Raw genomic sequence first — 20,051 nt, forward strand, 5'->3', positions numbered from 1 at the left:
TGTTATAAAGCAGAAACTAACACACCATTGTAAAGCAATTATACTCCAATAAAGATGTTAAAGAAAAAAGAATCCACCCGCCAATGCAGGGGATACGGGTTCGAGACCTGGCTAGGGAAGATCCCACATGCTGCAGAGCAACTAAGCCCATGCGCCACAACCACTGAGCCTGCGCTTTAGAGCCCGTGAGCCACAGCTACTGAAGCCCACGTGCCTAGAGCCTGTCCTCCACAGCAAGAGAAGCCACCACAATGAGAAGCCCACGAACTGCAAGGAAGAGTAGCCCCCACTCGCCACAACTAGAGAAAGCCCGCACGCAGCAGTGAAGACCCAACAAAGCCAAAAAAAAAAAAAGTTACCACCACAAGAAAAAAATATTTTGTAACTATGCATGGTGATGGATGTTAACTACGCTTATTGCGGTGATCATTTTGCAATATATACAAATATCAAATCATTATGTTGTACACCTAAAACTAATATAATACTATATGTCAATTATACCTCAATAAAAAAAATTTTAACATTTCTATTCATTGGCACTAGAAGGACATACACATGAAGAGAAAACTGTAGGTTACAGTGCCACATATAAAATAATCTCATTTTGAACTTATATATATAGATACATGTGAAAAATCCACAAGGTGACACGTGAAAATATTACCAATAGTAATCTATGGGTAGGAGATTTCAGGTGACGATTTGTCTTCTCTTTAATTCTCTCTTAATTTCAAAATGATCATGGAATACATGTTCACAGGTTTCACTTCATGGATTCGACAAGCTGGAAATTGAAAATATTTTTTCAAATTTCAGATAGTTCCAAAAAGCAAAAACCTGAATTTGCTGAACACCGGCAACTATTTACATAGCATTTACATTGTATTCGGTATCAGAAGTAATCTAGTGATGATTTAAAGTATACAGGAGGATGTGCCTTGGTTATATGCAAATACTATACAGTTTTATATAAGGGACTTGAGTATCTGAAGACTTTGGTATCCAAAGGGGTCCTGGAACCAATCCCCCATGGATACCAAGAGACGACTGTACTTATGTAATAAAATGTTAAGGGCTGTTGGAATTTACCTGCCCTTCACTTGGTAAATTACTTCTACATTTTCCTCATTTTCCTTAATGAACAGCTTGGGAGAGCAGCACAGTCCACCTCACCATCTGTCAGGTCATCTTCCTCAGACCTGCCCTCTCCTTCCCTTTCTCCTCCTAGTTTTAGAGTCCATTTCACAGCCTTCCTTTCTCCAAGGTCAGTGAACAGAAAGCAAATGTCCAAGTTCTGGCTGACAAGCCAGAGAACAAAAGCACATAATCAGCTTTGTGCCGAAGTTGGCTCTACGACTCCACCCTCTGTCTCCGGGGGACCGAAACCCACCCTGGGGAATGCCAGCTCTTCAGTTTCACTTGGCTGGGGCTTTGCCACACCCTGAACCATCATCAAACTGGAGGATTTATGGACCAGAATTCAGGCTTCGAAGACTTCCCAGGCACGGAACTTTCTATTTTTCATCCACAGAACCCAAATTTAATGAGAGTTTTTAATAATAACTACTATTTAGAGAGCGTTTATTATGTGTCAGGCACAGGGGTAACCTAAGCTTTTCTATACGCTATCTCATTTAATCCTCATACAACACCTGAAGGTAAGTGCTGATACTCAGGCTCCTGGGAGGTGAAAAAATTTCCCAAGCTCACAAAGTTAGCCAAATGGGAAGAAAAGCTAGAACCCAGGACTATCTGACTCTTATCCTCCATGCACAGGGCCTCCCTAGATGATGTATAAAAACTGGTATGGCCTCGCAGCATTAATTTATGCATTTGATGACTGCCTAAGCAACATGCTAGAAACAAAAAACACCTTTCCGAAAGAAAATGTATAATTTACATACATGAGAAACTAACAAGCAAGGCCAGTTTTGTCTACAGCTGAAAACTCTGACCATCTGGAAAAATAAATTTGTTCTCAGCAAGTCTGTGCTGGTCAGTACTACTGGAACAAATTCATACGCAGGGTCCAGCCAGGAGCTGGTCATGAAAATTATTTCTGCAAGTGCTGGAATTAGCCCTTATTCAGCCTGTCCCAGTATTGGGCTGATTTGCAGATGTCCCAATCGAGGTCCTGCAGGAAAGAGATGATAGGCACAAACTAGGCAGCTCCAGGACACTTTAATAAAGGGGCCGTGTGCAGGGTGCAGAGAAACAATTAAGGGACAATGCAGTACCTCTGGGGACAAGAAGGGAGTGCTGTTGTCACACCCAGACCTGAAGCATCCAGGAACAGAGAGGGAGCTCAGAGCACCTGACAGAAGCTAAGCTAGGACCTTTGGTCTAGGGACACAGCCCATGTGATGACTCTATAGGCAGGGAGCCAGAGGAATAAATATCTCCACCACACTCTCCTCCCTCCCTCTGATCTCCTGCTGAGGCCCCATGGCTGAACCTAGCCACAAGCCGGACTACAAGAGGGTCACTGATATAACCCGTACTATGCACAGGTAGTCCATATAGGTCAACCTCCCAGAGTAAAAAGCAAGTGGAACAGGGGTAGAGTGGACCTAGAAAGGCAAATGGAAATTATCCAGCACATCCAACACCCCCTTTCCTCTCCACCAGCTTCTTTTTTCTCCCCTGCTCATTCACTGCTGTAGACCCTTTGATTGCTGCCCCTGACACTTCTACCTTCCTCTGCCCCAAGGGGGGTATGGGAGGCGGCTGCAGCACCCTCCAGCGATGCTCTTCCAGCCGATCAGCTCAAGGACCACTACGACAGGAGACATCACGTAACACCCATCATATTCAACTCACTCAAATTCAACTCACTCATCTGCTACAAACAAGCATACACTGTCTTGCGCTTATTCCTCAGGATAGGTAACTACCCCTGTGGCTGCATTCTTAAAGCATAAATACTGTGGCTCTACTTCTAAATGCAGGTTTCAACCTGCAGTGAGGATGAACTTTAAAAAGAACATACGGCAAACTGAACACACTCACTTCTCTAGAGCCCCCAAAGCCCATTCCTAGCCAAGCTCCTAAGCTCTTTTTTAAAAAAGGACTGAGAAAACCAGAGCAGAGACCCTTGCTGTCAAGAGATGGCAACATTTTGGAAGATGGAAAGGGAACGGAGGGGCAGAAACTGACCTAGAAGGGAAGAAACAGAATCTGGGTGTATGCAAAAGGGGATCTGGTCAAGGGTGGACGCCATGTGCCTCCTAGAGCCTGCGGAGGCCGCAGGGCAGAAGGAAACCTGGAGCATCAAAGTCCGAATTCAGAACAGCTACACCTCATCCCGGAGCCCCTTCCCCACTCTTAGCAGCTTGGTAACTATAATTCTAAGCTTTATGGAATTATTTAACTGCTTTTAAAACTCTGTGCATCTGTATTGTTTTAAAAATTAAATTAATTTTAAAACATTTTGCCAAAAATTGACCTGCATGTATACTACTTGTTGCTGAGATTCTTCTGATCTCAGAGCGAGAAATGAAGTTAAAATGGCCATTACAAAGGGGAGAGAGAATGGCCCTATGGTTAGCAGAGCTGAAGTTCTGATCAACTATGAAAGGAAAAGACAGCTTGCTCTAAATGCCAATGTTAGGTTCAGTTTAGACAAATAATAACCGAATACATTACTCCCCCTTGCACCTTTATTGAGGTATAATGGACAAATAAAAAGTGCGTACATTTAAGGTGTATAACTTGATGTTTTGATACATCGTGAAATAATTGTCACAATGAAGCTAATTAACATATCCATCACCTCACATAGTTACCATTTTCTTTTTCTTTTTGTAGTAAGGACACTTAAGAATTACATTCTTAGCAAATGTCAAGTATACAATACAGTATTATTAACTATATTCACATTGCTGTACATTAGACTGAATAAATTTCTTTTGAACATTAAAGAGACTGCCGTATTTTGAGAATTCATAACAGGAGGGAAGCAATTTAATAAAGAGCCAGTCGATTGGGCATGGGAACTGCCTTCTGGTGTTTCAAAGTTGGTCAGATGGCTGGCTTACATGGGACGTGCTTGACTTGAGGACTGTGGTCCTTGCCAAAGCCCTTGGTGAATGAGACTAGAACATTCATGAAATGCACAAAAGTAGAAACTCACCTCCTAGTTGGATGCCTAGCCCTGGGATGACACAGGTGAGATTCAACACACTCCCCAGGCTGAATTCCACTGCTGAGCTTGGGCCCAACTCAAGGGAGGGAGGCCACGTCTGATGTTTCTGCCTCCCACCTCCCTCCCCACACCTCTTGCTCCCAAAGGTGACTCTGCTTTGCCCAAGAGTATCTTCCTCAAACAACCACCTCTACCAGCAGCTAATGAGCCCTGGCAGGGGGGAAAGGCAAGCCATTAATGATCTGGCAGACTGCCTCTCTGCTACCCAGATGGAAAAATGAGAGGAAGAGAGAGAAGGTGAGGGAGAAAAGAGGAGCGAGTAGGAGTGCAGAGGAAGGAAAGGAGAGAACGCATCTATTCACACCTCCACGGAGAGTCAGACCCTGACATGCAAGCGGCTGGCTTGGATGGTCTTTGGTGCATTAAAGTATCATTAAAAGACAAGTTTTGCAAAGGAAAGTAAAATCGTTACATTGCTATTGTGGATTTTTGCTTTTAAGCAACTGCACAAGTTAAAATGTCAGCTCTCTATAAATAATTCTTATTTTACACAAGTTCTCAGCCCAGCAAAATATAGCCAACTTAAATAATCAATATGAATGTATAGTTACTTGCAATGACCCACAAATGAAAATTAAAAGCAATGCCATTAAGGCAGCGGTTAAGAATCCACCTGCCAATGCAGGGGACATGGGTTCGATCCCTGGTCTGGGAAGATCTCCCATGCCGCAGAGCAACTAAGCCTGTGCGCCACAACTACTGAAGCCCGCTCTCTAGAGCCCACGAGCCACAACTACCGAGCCCACGTGCCACAAGTACTGAAGCCCATGCGCCTAGAGCCCATGCTCCACAACAAGAGAAGCCACCGCAAATGAGAAGCCCGCGCGCCACAACCAAGAGTAGCCCCCGCTCGCCGCAACTAGAGAAAGCCTGCGCGCAGCAATGAAAATCAAACGCAGCCAAAAATAAATAAATAAAAATCAATCAGTAAATAAATATTTTTTTAAAAAAGCAGTGCCATTAAGTCTTCAAAGGGGGCATCATGTTGGCCTGCCAATAAAAGAAGAACTTTTCCTAAAGTTAGCAGAACTGTACTGGGAAGCTTCTCTTTCTTTACATGGCTTTTCCGTAGAAAGTCTTACCATGCAGATCAACAATTTAAATGCTTCCCGCCTAAGTGAGCAAGTCCTGACCTGAGTTTCTCTGCCGCCACTTAACCCTTCCAGTCCACCCTGACACTGTCCGAGGTACTGCCCAGCCCACCGGCTCTCTGAGATCCAGTCCTGCAGAAGGGATGAGCCATAATGCCCTTTCACTTAACACATGATTTAACACCCACGTGGTGGGGGGGGGGGCCGGGAACCTGACGCAAATGGGACCAATCAAATGGGAGAGATCCTGGGAATGTGGAATTGAGACAGATTCCAGTGAGTCAGCGTTACTGGACCAAGAGGTCATGTATGTGGCATGGAAAGCCTGCTGGAGCTCTCTTTCAGAGAAGGGGAAAATGCGGCCCCTCTGCAATCCCTCAGAGAGATCCAGAAAGTCACTTCCATTCACGATTCTGGATCCTCAGGAGGAATTGGAGATTCTTCCAATAAATTCCCTTCCTTTCTTCTTAAGCCAGCTGTAATGGGTTTCTGGGCCCTCCCCATCCCCTGGCTTGAGGGTAGGGATTTTTTTGAATAGACTGTTTTTTTTAGAGCAGTTTTGAGTTCACAAAAAAATGGAACAGAAGATACAGAGATTTCCCATACACCCCTTAACGCCACCCACACACACAGCCTCCTCCATTATCAGCAGAGTGCATCACCAGAGGGGTACATTTGTTAGAATCAATGAATCTACACTGACACGTCATTATCACCAAAAGTCCATAGTTTACATCAGGGTTCACTCTTTTGTTTTTTTTAAGTTTATTTTTAAAGTTTTTTTTTTTAAGTTTATTTATTTTGGGCACACGGCATGTGGGACCTTAGTTCCCCAACCGGGAATCAAACCCGCGCCCCCTGCATTGGAAGCGTGGAGTCTTAACCACTGGACCGCAGGGAAGTCCCCCATCAGGGTTCACTCTTGGTGATGTACATTCTATGGGTTTGGACAAAGGTAAAATAACATGTACCCACCATCAGAGTATCATACAAAATAGTTTTACCTGAGGGCAGGGATTTTTGTCTATTTTATCTCTGCTACATCCCAACAACTAGAATAGTAGGTTTTCAATAAATACTTGTTGAATGAATGAATGAATATGTAAAATGAAGTTGATCTCTGTTACGAGTCTATGATTCTTTTAGAGCAATGGTTCTCAAAATGTGGTCCTAGACCACAGCATCAGCATCACCTGAGAACTTGTTAGATATACAAATTCTCAGGCCCCATCCCAGGCCTACCTAATCAGGAGCTGTGTATAATAAGCTTCAGGTGATTCTGATGCATGTACAGTTCGAACACCACTGGGTCTGAGCATTTACAACTCTATATACCCAACAGGGCATGTAGTGGTCACGCAGTAATATTTATTGAATGTATAGACCTTAAAGGCCTGCAGACAGGCCTGAGACTGTGAATGAACTGACCAAGATGCTGGTTTTGCCTGCTAAAGATAACAGGAACATGTTAAACTTCAGTCCCTTACTACTAGGAATGCTATGGAACTCCTCAAAAGCTGAATCAAGAGTGGTGGACAAGGAGTTTCCAAGGACTAGAGAGTGAGAGCAGGAGCCCCCCCACAGAAACCAGAAACCACAGAAACCAGGCGGGAAGCTGCTGTCTTCTCCTTAGATCTGTAGCAGCAGCCACAGAGCATATTAACGAGCCCACGGAGGCTCCGAAATAAAATGAAACCACGTCCAAGCCAGTGACCAAGGGCCGAAGGGCTGGGCCTCCTGGCAACTGCAAATGCCCATAAGCTGAAAAGATACCAACTGCCCCCAAGCGCCAGGCACAGACGCAGGAAGAATGATCTGTGGAAAGAAAGGCCCTTTGTGGTTTATGACCATGGTCAGAGCGACAGCTATCATTTTCTTCTGGGCAAAACCTCCGGATCAACAGCCAAAGCCCAGAGCATGCGGATTTCTCCTTCCCCAAGCTCTTTGTGCAGGAATAGCAAAGTAACACCCTAATACTTCATACATTCCCAAAGGAATAGAGGCCCTAGAAGGAAACTCATTTTAATGAATCACCTACTGTGTACCCTGCTCCCACCATTCCACTGTCCACACTGCAGCCAAAGGGACCTTTGTAAAATGCAAATCTGATCCCTCACGCCCCTGATTAACTCTTCAATGGCTTCCCATTGTCCCTTGAAAAGACCAAACTCCATAGCCAGGCAGAGGAGAGCTCTCAAAAGCTGACCCTGGGCTTCTCTGGTGGCGCAGTGGTTGGGAGTCCGCCTGCCGATGCAGGGGAGGCGGGTACGTGCCCCGGTCCGGGAAGATCCCACTTGCCGCGGAGCGGCTGGGCCCGTGAGCCATGGCCGCGGAGCCTGCGCGTCCCGGGCCTGTGCTCCCGAGAGGCCGCAACAGTGAGAGGCCCGCGTACCGCAAAAAAATAAAAAATTTTAAAAAATTTAAAAAAAGAATAAAATAAGCTGGCCCTGTCTTTCTCTCTGGCCTCCCTTCACCTCCTCTTTTAACCCCCTCTGTCACACCTCTACTCCCACTCCAAGCTCAGGCTTTTTTTTTTTTTTTTTTTTTTTGTGGTATGCGGGCCTCTCACTGCTGTGACCTCTCCCGTTGCGGAGCACAGGCTCCGGACGCGCAGGCTCAGCGGCCATGGCTCACGGGCCCAGCCGCTCCGCGGCATGTGGAATCTTCCCGGACCGGGGCACAAACCCGTGTCCCCTGCATCGGCAGGCAGACTCTCAACCACTGCACCACCAGGGAAGCCCAAGCTCAAGCTATTTTGAACAGCTTTCACATGCCCTCACTTCCAGACCTCTGCATATGCTCTTCTCTCTACCAGTCACACCCTTTCTTCCGACCCCTACTCCCCAGCGCTCACCCCTCAGCTCCTCCTGGTAAATTTTAATCTTCCTCAGGCTTTATTCCTGCTATCCCAGAGCTCCATCTTGACCACCCCTCCCCCAGCCCCCAACCCCTCCACACACACACACACACACACACACACACACACACACACACACACCCATATAGTTAAGCCTTCTGGATGCTTCCAAAGCTCCTTGCCGTTCTTCCATCATATACGTGGTGGACTACAGATCATAAACTCTAGACTCTGGCACTAAACTGCTTAGATTCAAAGCCCCACTCCACCACTTAGTAGTTAAGTAGTTAAACTACTTAGTCGTTTACTCCACCTTGGGTAAATTACTTGAATTCTCTGAGCCTCAGTTTCTTCGTTCGTAATGAGATACCTCCCTCACTGTACTGTGAGGTTAAAAGAATTCATTTCAGTTCCTGTATGTAAAGGCACATGGTAAGAACTATGTGTGAACTCTATGTGAGAGACAGAAGTATGTGCTCTTATTCTTTCTGTACTTATCGCACTATATAATTGTCTGGACTATAAGCAAAAGGACAGGGAGGGGATACCATCTTCAGGGGCAGACACTGCATACACATTTGCTGAATGGATGGTAGCTCCTCTGTTTTCTTTCCACTGTCCCACACTGCCTCACAGTGGCTGCCATCCTAGAGGGTAGAAAGTATTAGACAATTTGTTCCAATGGGAATTATTAACATCAGCACAAGGAGGAAATTCTTACCTATTTTCTAATTAATGAAGCAAATTTAAAAAGATACACAAATGGCCAATAAACTCATGAAAAGATGTTCAGCATCTTTAGCCATTAGGGAAACATGAATCAAAACCGCAAGGACGTGACTTCCCTGGTGGCGCACTGGTTGGGAATCTGCCTGCCAGTGCAGGGGACGTGAGTTCAATCCCTGGTCCGAGAAGATCCCACATGCCACGGGGCAACTAAGCCCACGTGCCACAACTACTGAGTCTGCACTCTAGAGCCCGTGAGCCACAACTACTGAGCCCACATGCCACAACTACTGAAGCCCACGCACCTAGAGCCCATGCTTCGCAACAAGAGAAGCCACCGCAATGAGAAGCCTGCACACCACAACGAAGAGTAGCCCCCACTTGCCGTAACTAGAGAAAGCCTGTGCACAGCAATGAAGACCCAATGCAGCCAAAAATAAATAAATAATACTTTTTAAAAAAATGAAGTGAAAACACACATCCACAGAAAACCCTGTACATGAATGTTCATAACATCATTATTCATAATAACCAAAAAGTGTAAACAACTCAAATGTCCACCAACTAATGAATAAACAAAGTACGGTATGGAATATTATACAGCCATAAAAAGGAATGAAGTACTGATACATGCTACAACACGATGAACCTTGAAAACATTATGCTACATGAAAGAAGCCAGACATAAAGGCTGCAAACTGCATGATTCCATAAAGAGACAGAAAGTAGATTAGTGGTTACTTAGAGCTGGAGGGTAAGTGACTGACTGTTAATGGATCCAGCATTTCTTTTTTGGAACAATGAAAATGTTCTGGAATTAGAGACTTGTGATGATTGCACAACTTTTAGTGAATATACTAAAAAATAATGAATTGTATGCTTTAAATGGGTGAATTGTATGGAATGTGAATTATATCTCAATAAAGCTGTTCTTTTTTTTAAAAAAAAAAGAAGCAACTGAAACAATAGTGAGAATGACTATTTCTCAGCACTTGCTATATGCCATGTGGCATATTAACCAGATTTTTTATATTGACTCCTTGTCTGGAATTTCAAAAAAGGCAAGAGAGGCTAAGAGTACTTTTTAAAAGATACCTTCAGGAATGAGCCTAGCCCAGCCTCGAACACAAAACAGATGCTCAACAAACATTTCTCTTTACTTAGTCTGGTGTTTCACTTAAGAGATTATAGGGCACAGACCTAGGATTATAACAAAGTCTTGGGAAGGAGAGCAGCCTGGAGCTGGAGGCGAAGAGGCCTTGTCAACCCTAAAGCTAAACTGAAGAGAAGTTGGGAGAGGTGTTGTGATCTTGGGGCAGAGTTTAGGGCTGAAATTGTGGACACGGTGCACGGCCCCGTGTCAAAGCTGAGTGACTTGCTCTGGATTACCTCTTGCCCAGGGAGTTTTTGGTAAGGCAGTAAAGGAAGGGCAGTAGTTAACAGGCACAATCCTGGACTTGGATTGTCTGGGTTTCAAAATGATTCCGCTTAAACAAGCTTTTTAGCCTCAATGGCCTTAAGTTCCCTCACTGGCAAAATGAGGGTAATGATAGTTCCTACCTCAGAGAATTAAGAATTAAATGAGTTCGTTATATGGAAGGCACTTAGAACTACCCTGGCACACTGTAATAGCTCCATATATGTTAGCGGGTGCTATCATCACCTTCGTCAATATCATCATTATCACCTTCGAGAGGCATGTCTGACTAGACACTCAAGGGCCTTGCCCGAAGGAACAGTAACACATTTGCTCTTGGTGTCTGCTCGCGGGCTGACGACTTTACACCCATTTCGCCTGTGTTCATGCGCAGGGTGGAGAGGGAGGGCGTGATCTGTCCCGACCCAGCTGCTGCGCAAGGTCCTATCAAGATTCCCGCTGACCAGGGAAGCAAAAGGGCCGGGAAACTCGCGGCACCCCACCCCCACCCCCAGCCCCCAGCCCTCAGCACTCCAGGCTGAAGGGATGAAGGGTCTGGGAAGCTTTGGGGTGGGAAGAGGGAGAGGGAGGAGCGCGGGGCGGAGCTGGGGGAGGTCCGTCGGGAGGGAAAGGCCTGTCCGGAGACAGGGAAGCTGGGAGAGCGGGCGCTGCAGCCTCGGAGGTCGGGCCTGCACGCCGTGCGAGGTACCTGGAGTCGAACTTCTGGCCGTCTGGGAACATTCCCACGTAGTGGTAGCGCACGAAGTCGCCGCTGCGCACGGTGCGGGGACACTCGTCGGGCACGAAGCGCCGCTCGATCTGCAGCTCCGTGTCGGAGCCCAGCCCCAGGCCCGCCACGGGCGCCGCCCGCCCGGTCACCCAGAGCAGCAGCAGGAGCAGCGGCGGCGGCGGGGGCCGCCAACCCCGGGCCCTGATCGCCATCGCGGGCAGCGAGGAAAGGGGGTCGCGGCGCGGAGCTGGAGAGGCGCGCTGAGCTCGGGCGGCGTGAGTCGGGCCTGGGCGTGCGGCGGCGTTTGCAAACGTGGAAAAGACTCCCAGCCCTCCCCGGGCAGCAGCAACCACCCGCTCTCTCCCGCCCCCCGCCCCCAGGCCACATCCGAGGGAGGGGAGGAGCCGCGGCCGTGCGCCAGGACCCGCCTGCTGCGCCCTGAGACGCCTGGGCCCGCAGGGTCCGGTGGGCTGGCCCGCCCGGGGAAGAGGCGGGCCTTCTTTGGCTGGCGAGTTCAAAGGGGACCCGTCCCCGAGGGAGAAACCGTGAACTCCTCGGGACTGGGCTTCGGCCCAAAGTTGGGAGGGAAAAACTGTTACTACCCAGGCAAATCCGCTGGTCTCTGCCTGTCGCTAGAGACTCTCCGGATTTAGTGCCACCAGAGGCTTCTACGTGGCCGCGGATCCAATTACCCCTTGCTGCTTTGGGGAGGGAGGAAAACTTTTTTTTTTTTTTAATTAGTTTCAAGTCTGGATTCTACGTTGAAAATGACTGAAACCGTCTTCAAGATTTTTTTCCAGGACTTTTTTTTAATACTCAGAGAAAGGGGGAGACATGAATTGTGAGACTCCCCTGACAGTTGTCCAGAGGAAAGTTTTAAGTGGCTACCAGTGAGTGCTACTTAATAGCAAACATCCCACGTGGTCCCACCCGCATGACTAAGCCGGTTAAGACCCCACATTAGAGACTCAGATGCTGCGGGAAATTCATTAGAGTAGTTTAATGCATTCTTAGCTTAGAATTGGTTGTTCTCATTTATTGAAACTTTGGAATAGTGAAAGCAAATCACCAAAGGTTTCTCAACTCGTTTTGGAAGCAAACAATACCAATACCAAAACCTGGCAAAGGTAGCAAGAGAGAGAGAGAATGTGGGCGCCAACCTAATTTATAAATAGAAATGCAAAAATGTTAATAAATTGTGACTAAATTGAATCCAACAACTTATTAAAGAAAAGAACACAATTATGCGGACTATTTAGGTGACCTGCAAATTGTCTGTGTCCTCTAAGATGAAGATAAAACGTACTAATTTAAAAAAATGATAATTATTAGATTATAGATTTTATTAGATGCAGGATCTAATGAGAAACTACACATAGCACTAAAGAAATGTTCATTATTCCTAATAGAGCTTATTCTATTGAAATAGAAAACCTATTAATACAATTCATCCTAACACTGGTTATTTATAGGTGCTTGAATTTGGGGTGATCATTTTCTTCCTTCTATGTACTTTTCAGTAGTTCTTTATGGTTTTTAATAACAATGTCAGGTTTTAAACAGAAACAAACAAACAAAAAAGTCAACCTGGTTCCAGTCAGGAATCTTCCACTCCCTTACTGTGACTGTGGGCAACGCATGCCACCTTCTGGGCCTCGGTTTCTTCATCTGTAAAATGAAGTGGTTGATTTCTAAGACTTCTTCCAATTCTAAAATCCTATGATCCTGTGAGAGAGAAGACATTCTAGAATGGAAAAGAAGACAGATGTAGGAAGAAACAGGCCAGGTAGTGACCACCACTTCCATTTTGCCTTGTAGTGCTTCCAAGTGGTTTGATTTCTTGTCATTCCTTTTATTTTATTTATTTATTTATTGGCCACGCTGAACAGCCAGGGATTGAACTCAGGCCCACGGCAGTGAAAGCACTGAGTTCTAACCACTGGACCACCAGGGAATTCCCTTGTTATTTCTTTTAAAATGTTAATTATCTGATCAAATAGTATGTGTGCTCTATAATGTCTCTCTAAATCCTAACAGACATTCTTTGAATTGGATTTCTGTAGCAATTTACCAAAGAGAAAATTTACCTCTTGGCATTACTGACATTATCATAAGAACTAATTAAAATCAAGCTGAGATTTTAAAATAAGGATTTCCATTAAACTTCTGGGGGTGACTTTGTGAGGACTTGTCAAGTCTAAAAACTGTAAATCCAGTCAAGAAGAGTCAACAGTAGACTAAAAGCTTAGAAAGGTAAAGATGGGGGGAAGAGGTGAGCAGGTGAGAGACAGGAACCAGAAATAAGGGAAAGGTACTGGAATTTTTTTAAAGGAGCAGGGAGAGAAGTGAGAGAGAAAGCAAGAAGGGAAACATAGAAGAGGAGAATCAGTGAGAGAGAGCCAGAGAGCCAAGGAACAATTGAATGTGACATAGTCAGAGGCGAGGACATAATAGAAACATCCAAAAGGTCTGAGGCCAGGATGGAGGCGTGGAACAACATGGAGAAGGAAGCGAAGGAGGATCTGAAACAGGATCGGTCTGAATGAACGTCAGAGAACTAGGTTCTTTCTATCCACCTCTATACAGGAAGTTAGTGGAAAAATTACAAACATAGTCCGTCAAGTAAAGCAGGGCACTAAAGAAAGAATTCCAGTTTTCATTGAGCCTGAAATAAAGAAGGACTCATGCATGAATCAGATCTTCCAAGAGCAGTAAACCCTGGAGGCTAAGCTTTGTAAGCTATTAACTTCAGCTTGGCACACACTGAGTTGGGGATAAAGAAAAGGCCAGTATTAAGAAAAACATCCCCCCCACCCCCCACCCCCACCCCCGCCAAATTCATCTGAGTTGACCTGAGGCAAAAGTGAAGTAGGAGAAATGTTTCCAGCAGTGTGTTCTCTCCCTCCCCAAGAGTTTCCAAGAAGTTCTCCCACCTTCAGTATTTGACAACACACCTGGAGTCACCATGTGGTTTGATGAAAAACCCTGGACTAGAAATCAGACTACCCTGGTTGTAGGGCCACTCATGCCCCTACTCTCTGAAACTCAATTTCCTTATTTGTAAGATGTCTTGCCTACCTCCATAGAGTTTCTAGGAGGATCAAGGGAAGCAATTTATGAGGGATGGAAATCTGCAAAGTACTGTGTAAATGTAAGGAATCGCATTTATCTATGAGTGAGAGAAGACCCAACTCAAAAATCACTTAACCCATAGAGATGTATACTATCTCTCAGAAGAGAAAGTCTGGATGGGAAGCAGCTGCAGGTGTGGTTAATAAAGTGTCTCTAGAACATCCTCAAGGGCTCAGGTGTCTTCTCCTGTCCTCCTCAGGGGGTTCACTGCTCCCCCTCATGATTCCAACATGGCTCCCCCAGATCCAGCTACCACATGCAGGGAAGCGCCACCCTGAGGCACAAAAGGGATCTTTTATCTTTCCAAGTATCCTTTATTAAGAGCAAGCATTTCCAGAAAGCCTCCCTCCTACAGACCTCCCCTCATGTCTCATTGACTGAAACTATCCCATGCCCATTGCTAACTTATCAGTGGAAGAGAAATAGGATCACTACGATTGGTTTAAGACTAATCAAGATTCATCTCCAGAGAGCAAGGAGAGCCTCCTCTGAAGTAGATGGCTCCCTAAGCTTCCTGAACAAAACCAGAGTGCTGTGAGCAAGGAAGCGAAGGAGGAATGGCAATTGGTTTGTCAACCAACAGGTTTTGTCAATTACGTTAGATGTCTCCCCTTTTCCCTCCAAGCATCAAGTAAGGCACATTGTCTGCAATTTTTCCTCTAATCCTACTGGTTACTAAATAGAATACCAGTTTAAATTATTAGAAATAATAATACGGGACTTCTCAAATGTTTCCACTGTGCTGCAGAGAGCTGTGGACATGGACCCTTGGGAGCTTAGTGACTACTTGACCAGAATTCTTTGAAGTCTGGTGTTTAGCAGGGGGGAAGGGGGGGAGACAGATTCTGCAGTCTACCCTCTAATCTAGCCATGATTCATTAGTATGTAATAGGGTGTGATCTTTCCCTTTTACTCATTTTTTTCCTTCCTCCATCTTCCCAGTGGGGAAAAGGTCATTGATAAATTAAGAACTAGTTTAAAAAAACACCTTGTGAGCAAAACAATGGCATCAAAGCTATGCTGCAAAAGCTGGTCAAGATAAGCAGGATCGGCCTTCCCTGGTGGCGCAGTGGTTAAGAATCCACCGGCCAATGCAGGGGACACGGGTTCGAGCCCTGGTCCAGGAAGATCCCACATGCCGCGGAGCAACTAAGCCCCTGCGCCACAAATACTGAGCCTGTGCTCTAGAGCCTGTGAGCTACAACTACTGAGCCTGTGAGCCACAACTACTGAAGCCCGCGCGCCTAGAGCCCGAGCTCTGCAACAAGAGAAGCCACCACAATGAGAAGCCTGCATACCACAAAGAAGAGTAGCCCCTGCTCACCGCAACTAGAGAAAGCCCGCGTGCAGCAACAAAGACCCAACATAGCCAAAAATAAAGAAATTAAATTAATTAATTAAAAAAATACATATAAGCAGGAGAAAAATCTAGTCATTTGGGGGAATCCCCTGGTGGTCCAGTGGTTAGGACTCCATGCTTCTACTGCAGGGGGCCTGGGTTCCATCCCTGGTCAGGCGGTTGAGGAGGGGGGAAGAAGAAGAAAATCTAGTCTTTTAAAAATTGTTTCATTCAGAAAGGCTTCAAACCTATCCAGTAACACAGAGTCAGGGCTAGCTGCAGCCACCCCTCTACAATTAGGCCAACACCAAGGCCCTCTGGCTGGCCTTGAGAGTGAATCTGCTATCTTAGGATGAAGCAGAGGGGCAGAAAAGACTGAAGCAGAGGATAGAACACGGAGGGAGGACAAAGAAGGCATCTCTCACTCACCTGGGCTAGGCGCCTGGGTAGAAAGTGAAGGGTGACTCCATGTGTATTCACAGTTGGGCAATAATCATTTTACTCTTTCTTTCTGGAAAGGAGCTGTACCTGCACACCCCTCCAGATGCTATAGGCATAGAGAAAGGGTGATGGGTAAGAAGAATGATTCAGAATCATAACCACCAGAGAAAGAATTCCTGTTTGTCTAACTGCTTACTAGATGTCACTACATTGAGTTTATCACAATCAGAAAATGGGGCTGAATTTGAAAGATGGCCCTGGGTCATAAAGAATCTGACTCCATTTTTTTATGTTGACCACTGTCACCCTTCAAGCCCCGCCTCCACTTTCCGCTTCCTCCCCACCTGTGGACAAGCTAATAAGAAAGCCTACACACTCCTTCCCTTGGCACCAGAGGAAAGTTCAAACCCCACAAAGCCTTGGCCTGTGTGCAGGAGTATTCACCCAGGTTCTACCTCCTAAACATCATAAAACCCAGGGTCACTCACCTTTCCTTTGCTGAAGCTATTTTTGAACTGTCTTAGGTGCCTGACCTGCTCTCCCAGAAAGCCTCAATATGTGAATAATAAATTTCTCCCTACCCTCTCGGTGCATATGTGGCATCATCAGTCTTGACAGCAAACCGATTTGGGGTGGAGGAGGGTCCAGCATACTTCTGTGGAGTGACCACAACACCTTGCATATCATCCTGGATCGGTGACCAGGAAACTTCTCAATCTGGTGCCAAAATACATAAAGAACCCAAGCTCACATAAACAGGTGGATATAGCAGCAAAAGAATTTTCACTAAACAAATATTGTATGTTAATTCATATATGTGGAATCTAGAAAAATGGTACAGATGAACCTATTTGCAGGGCAGGAATAGAAAGGCAGACGTAGAGAACAGACGTGTGGACACGGGGGGAAGGGGAGGGTGGGATGAACTGGGAGATTAGATTTGACATAAATATACTACCATGTTTAAAATAGATAGCTAGTGGGAAACTGCTGTATAGCAGAGAGCTCAGCTCGGTGCTCTGTCATGGCCTAGTTGGGTGGGATGGGGAGGGGAGGGAGGTCCAAGAGGGAGGGGATGTGTGTATCCGTATGGCTGATTCACTTCGCTGTGCAGCAGAAACTAACACAATATTGTAAAGCAATTATACTCCAATAAAAAAAAGAATTTTCCCTGCTTTATAAGCTCTAACAGGGTAATCATCAAAGAGAGATGCCTAGAATGCAGCTCAGGATATGGTACTGGGTGAGGCTGTCAGACCACTGAACTGTACACCTGTTACTTTTCCCTGCCCAATATTGCTCTTCTCTTCTCCTTCCTCCTCCTCTTCTTTTTCTTCCTGTCTCTCTCTCTCTTCCTCTGTTAATAGCACCTGGATTTTGCTTTGAGGAACAACCCCTCCCCCTCTCTTAGTCTATATGGCTTGGATAAAGCTGATCCACCCTCGGATTTAGGGTGACATGTAACATAGGCATGAGCAGTCAGTGTATTGCAGCTCCTTGACTACAGTGATTGTTTCCATGACAAGTACATGACTCTTGCTAAGCCAATGAGTATAATACATGGAATTCTTATTGGAACTGAGAAAGAGAAAGTTCTTTCCAGCTGGGGCTGCTAATTTGTTGGCCATCTTTGGATTCCAGTGGCCATCTTTGCCCCCACAATGGGAGAAACTGCAAAGAATGAAGCAATACAAAGGAACGTGAAGCTTTGAAGTTGCTGACTATAACATTTCAGCCCCTAGATCCAGCCATTCCTGAAGTTCCATCCCACGACATTTCACATATGTAAGCCCATAAATTACTTAATTTTTTTTCTTAGAGCAGTTTGATTTGGATTTTGGTCCATTGTTGTTTTCAAAAGAATTTTGACTAATACTTGCTAAAATGGAATTAACAATCCCTGGGTCTTCTTGCTGAGAGAGCAAATCACTATGTTAACCAAACTGACTTTGAATTGACTTCTTTCAACTGCAAGTGAGAAAAATCCAACACAATTGCTTTCTGCATATAAGTATATACTAAAGTTTTCAGATTATTTGCTTGCATGCCATAAGGTCACTGGTTGTGGTTAGATAATGTTTGTTGTCTTTTCTTTTTTCCTTCTTCCAACTTCTTTTCTTTTACTTTAAGCACATAACTTGGCCGGCAAACAAAGCCTCCCCAGGAGGACAGGAGCAATTCTTGGTTGACGTGAGCCCCTTAAGATTTATCTTTGGCTTGCACCAAGGAGTCATCTGACCAGGGGTGGGGTGTGGTTAGGCAGTGGGGTCTGACCTGACATCCCTTTTTTTATTGTCTCAGGGCCTCTTCACGTGATCTCTCCCCATTTGTTAGCTTGGGCTTCCTCTTAGCATGGTGGCTTCTATGCAACTGAACAGCTTACATCCCTGAAGGCTTCAGAAGGGAATACTTCAAGAGAACCAAGGGAAAGATCTGACTCCCTCCGCAGCATCCTCAGCGCCGGGGCTCCTGGCCGCCGCCAGAGGGGCGCGCTCCGGCCTCCGGCACCCGCTGACTCCCCAGCACGGTTAGGACGCTCAGACCGCGGACTTGCGGAGGCAGTCTGGCCGGCCTGTTGGGAGGCGGGGCACTGGCGGCCTCAGCCGGGACGTTCGGCCCGGCCCGGCGGGCCGCGGAGTGGCGGCGAGGGGGGCGCAGCGGGGCAGGGCGGGCGCGGCGCGGAGGAAGTGCGGTCTTCGCGGCTCGGCGCGGGGCCGCAATGTCGTCCCGGCTCGGGCGCGACGACTCGGGGACCGGGGGCGCGCGGCGGCCGCGGGAGCCTCCGAAGCAAGAGCTGCAGCGACGCCGGGAACAGAGGCGGCGGCGACACGACGCGCAGCAGCTGCAGCAGCTCAAGCACCTGGAGTCCTTGTGAGTCCGTCACGCCCGCCCCCGACTAATGCGAGGAATGGGGTCGGGGCCCGGGGTCGCGCGGCGGGGCCCGCCCGGGGTTGGAGACCTGCGAGTGGACAGGTGGGCCCGTCCCCAGCGAGCCGGGTGCGGGATTTGATTCCGGGCTGCGGGACGCTGGACTCTCAGCCGCTGGAGGAAGAGCGGAGAGACTCCGTCCCCAGGGTCGTCCCGGGCGCGCGAGGCGGCGGCGGGCGGGCGCTTCCCTGCCGGAAACTACGGTTTTATTCCTCGTGCGGCGACGTCGGTGTCCGTCAGGATTTGAATACAGGAGAAGTGCGGCTGCGCCCTTGGGTCCTTTCCCATTTCTCAGTTCAAGGGGCTCGCTCTGAACTGGGTAAAATCCCCATTCTTTTCATCTAGTGCTGTTAACTAGGGAGGAAAAAGCCCAGTCCCGTAACATGAGTGCGCGGTGAGAAAGGGAAGAAAAAACGTGGGGTGAGGGCCTGGTCCCTGACTCTTCGGGAGGAGCTGTCAGGTGGAAGAGAGCGTGGACTTCTCTCTCGTCCCCAGGATTTTTTTTTTTACCAGGGTTAAGTGTGGAAGCTACAAAGAGGCCAGTTCCAGCTCAACAAGAAGAATTAGGACCAGAGTCATAGATTCTTGCCGGTCAGCGTGGCCTGACCTAGGAGGCACTGTACTCCCCCAGCTACCCGGGGTTGGAGAGAGTCCAGATAACGCCTGAGAAAAGGGTTGGTTGTAAAGGAGATTTAAACATCAGGTGGAAGGTTGGATTAATGACCCTTGCGGTTCTTTTCTGTGTTTCTGTCGTTCTGTAATCAGCTTTAGAAGTCTGACTTTACTAAGTTTGGTGTTCACTGAGTTATCTGAATTATTTGCTTTAGGCACTTCTCATTACCTACCTTCTCATGATTGCTGAGACAGTCGTGTAAGGAAAGGCCCTCATTAACCTTCTGGGAGCTTTGATACAAAGTGCATGCTTCCTTGGAGCCTGGCCTGCTCTTTTCAGTGTGGCTCTTGAGCTGAATTTCACCTCAGTGGGCCGTGGTTTGGAAACAGGTTCTGCATTGCTGGCATCCACAGTCCTGGCGTGTTCAAGGCACTCTGGGCTCAGGCAGGGCTTAGCCCCACCAGCCCTCTGTATCTTTAACTGTGGGATGCCAGGTGGTGGTTAATACTATGTGTTTATTTTGTAGCTCACAGAGCTTTTTCACAGACAAGAGAAAGATGATAACGTTTT

General features: G+C 46.8%; 1 protein-coding gene and 1 long non-coding RNA gene across 2 annotated transcripts in view; both read right to left on the bottom strand.

The window, feature by feature from the left end:
- The window catches only part of FKBP9 (FKBP prolyl isomerase 9), a 50,985-nt gene extending 39,575 nt beyond the window's left edge, over positions 1 to 11,410 (bottom strand). The window contains exon 1 of the mRNA XM_030857488.3: positions 11,008 to 11,410. Within this exon, the coding sequence (XP_030713348.2) occupies positions 11,008 to 11,240 (233 nt within the window). The 5' untranslated portion in view covers positions 11,241 to 11,410. The remainder of the gene's footprint in view (positions 1 to 11,007) is intronic.
- Positions 11,411 to 11,902: 492 nt separating this feature from the next.
- On the bottom strand, positions 11,903 to 16,831 carry LOC115853813 (uncharacterized). Its single transcript, XR_004039743.2, has 3 exons — positions 16,522 to 16,831; positions 15,929 to 16,046; positions 11,903 to 12,753 (listed from the first exon to the last, which is right to left on the bottom strand). It is a non-coding gene; the product is annotated as an uncharacterized lncRNA (long non-coding RNA).
- Positions 16,832 to 20,051: the final 3,220 nt, after the last annotated feature.

The sequence above is a fragment of the Globicephala melas genome, chromosome 9 (assembly GCF_963455315.2).
Source record: "Globicephala melas chromosome 9, mGloMel1.2, whole genome shotgun sequence".
Lineage (NCBI taxonomy): Eukaryota > Metazoa > Chordata > Mammalia > Artiodactyla > Delphinidae > Globicephala > Globicephala melas.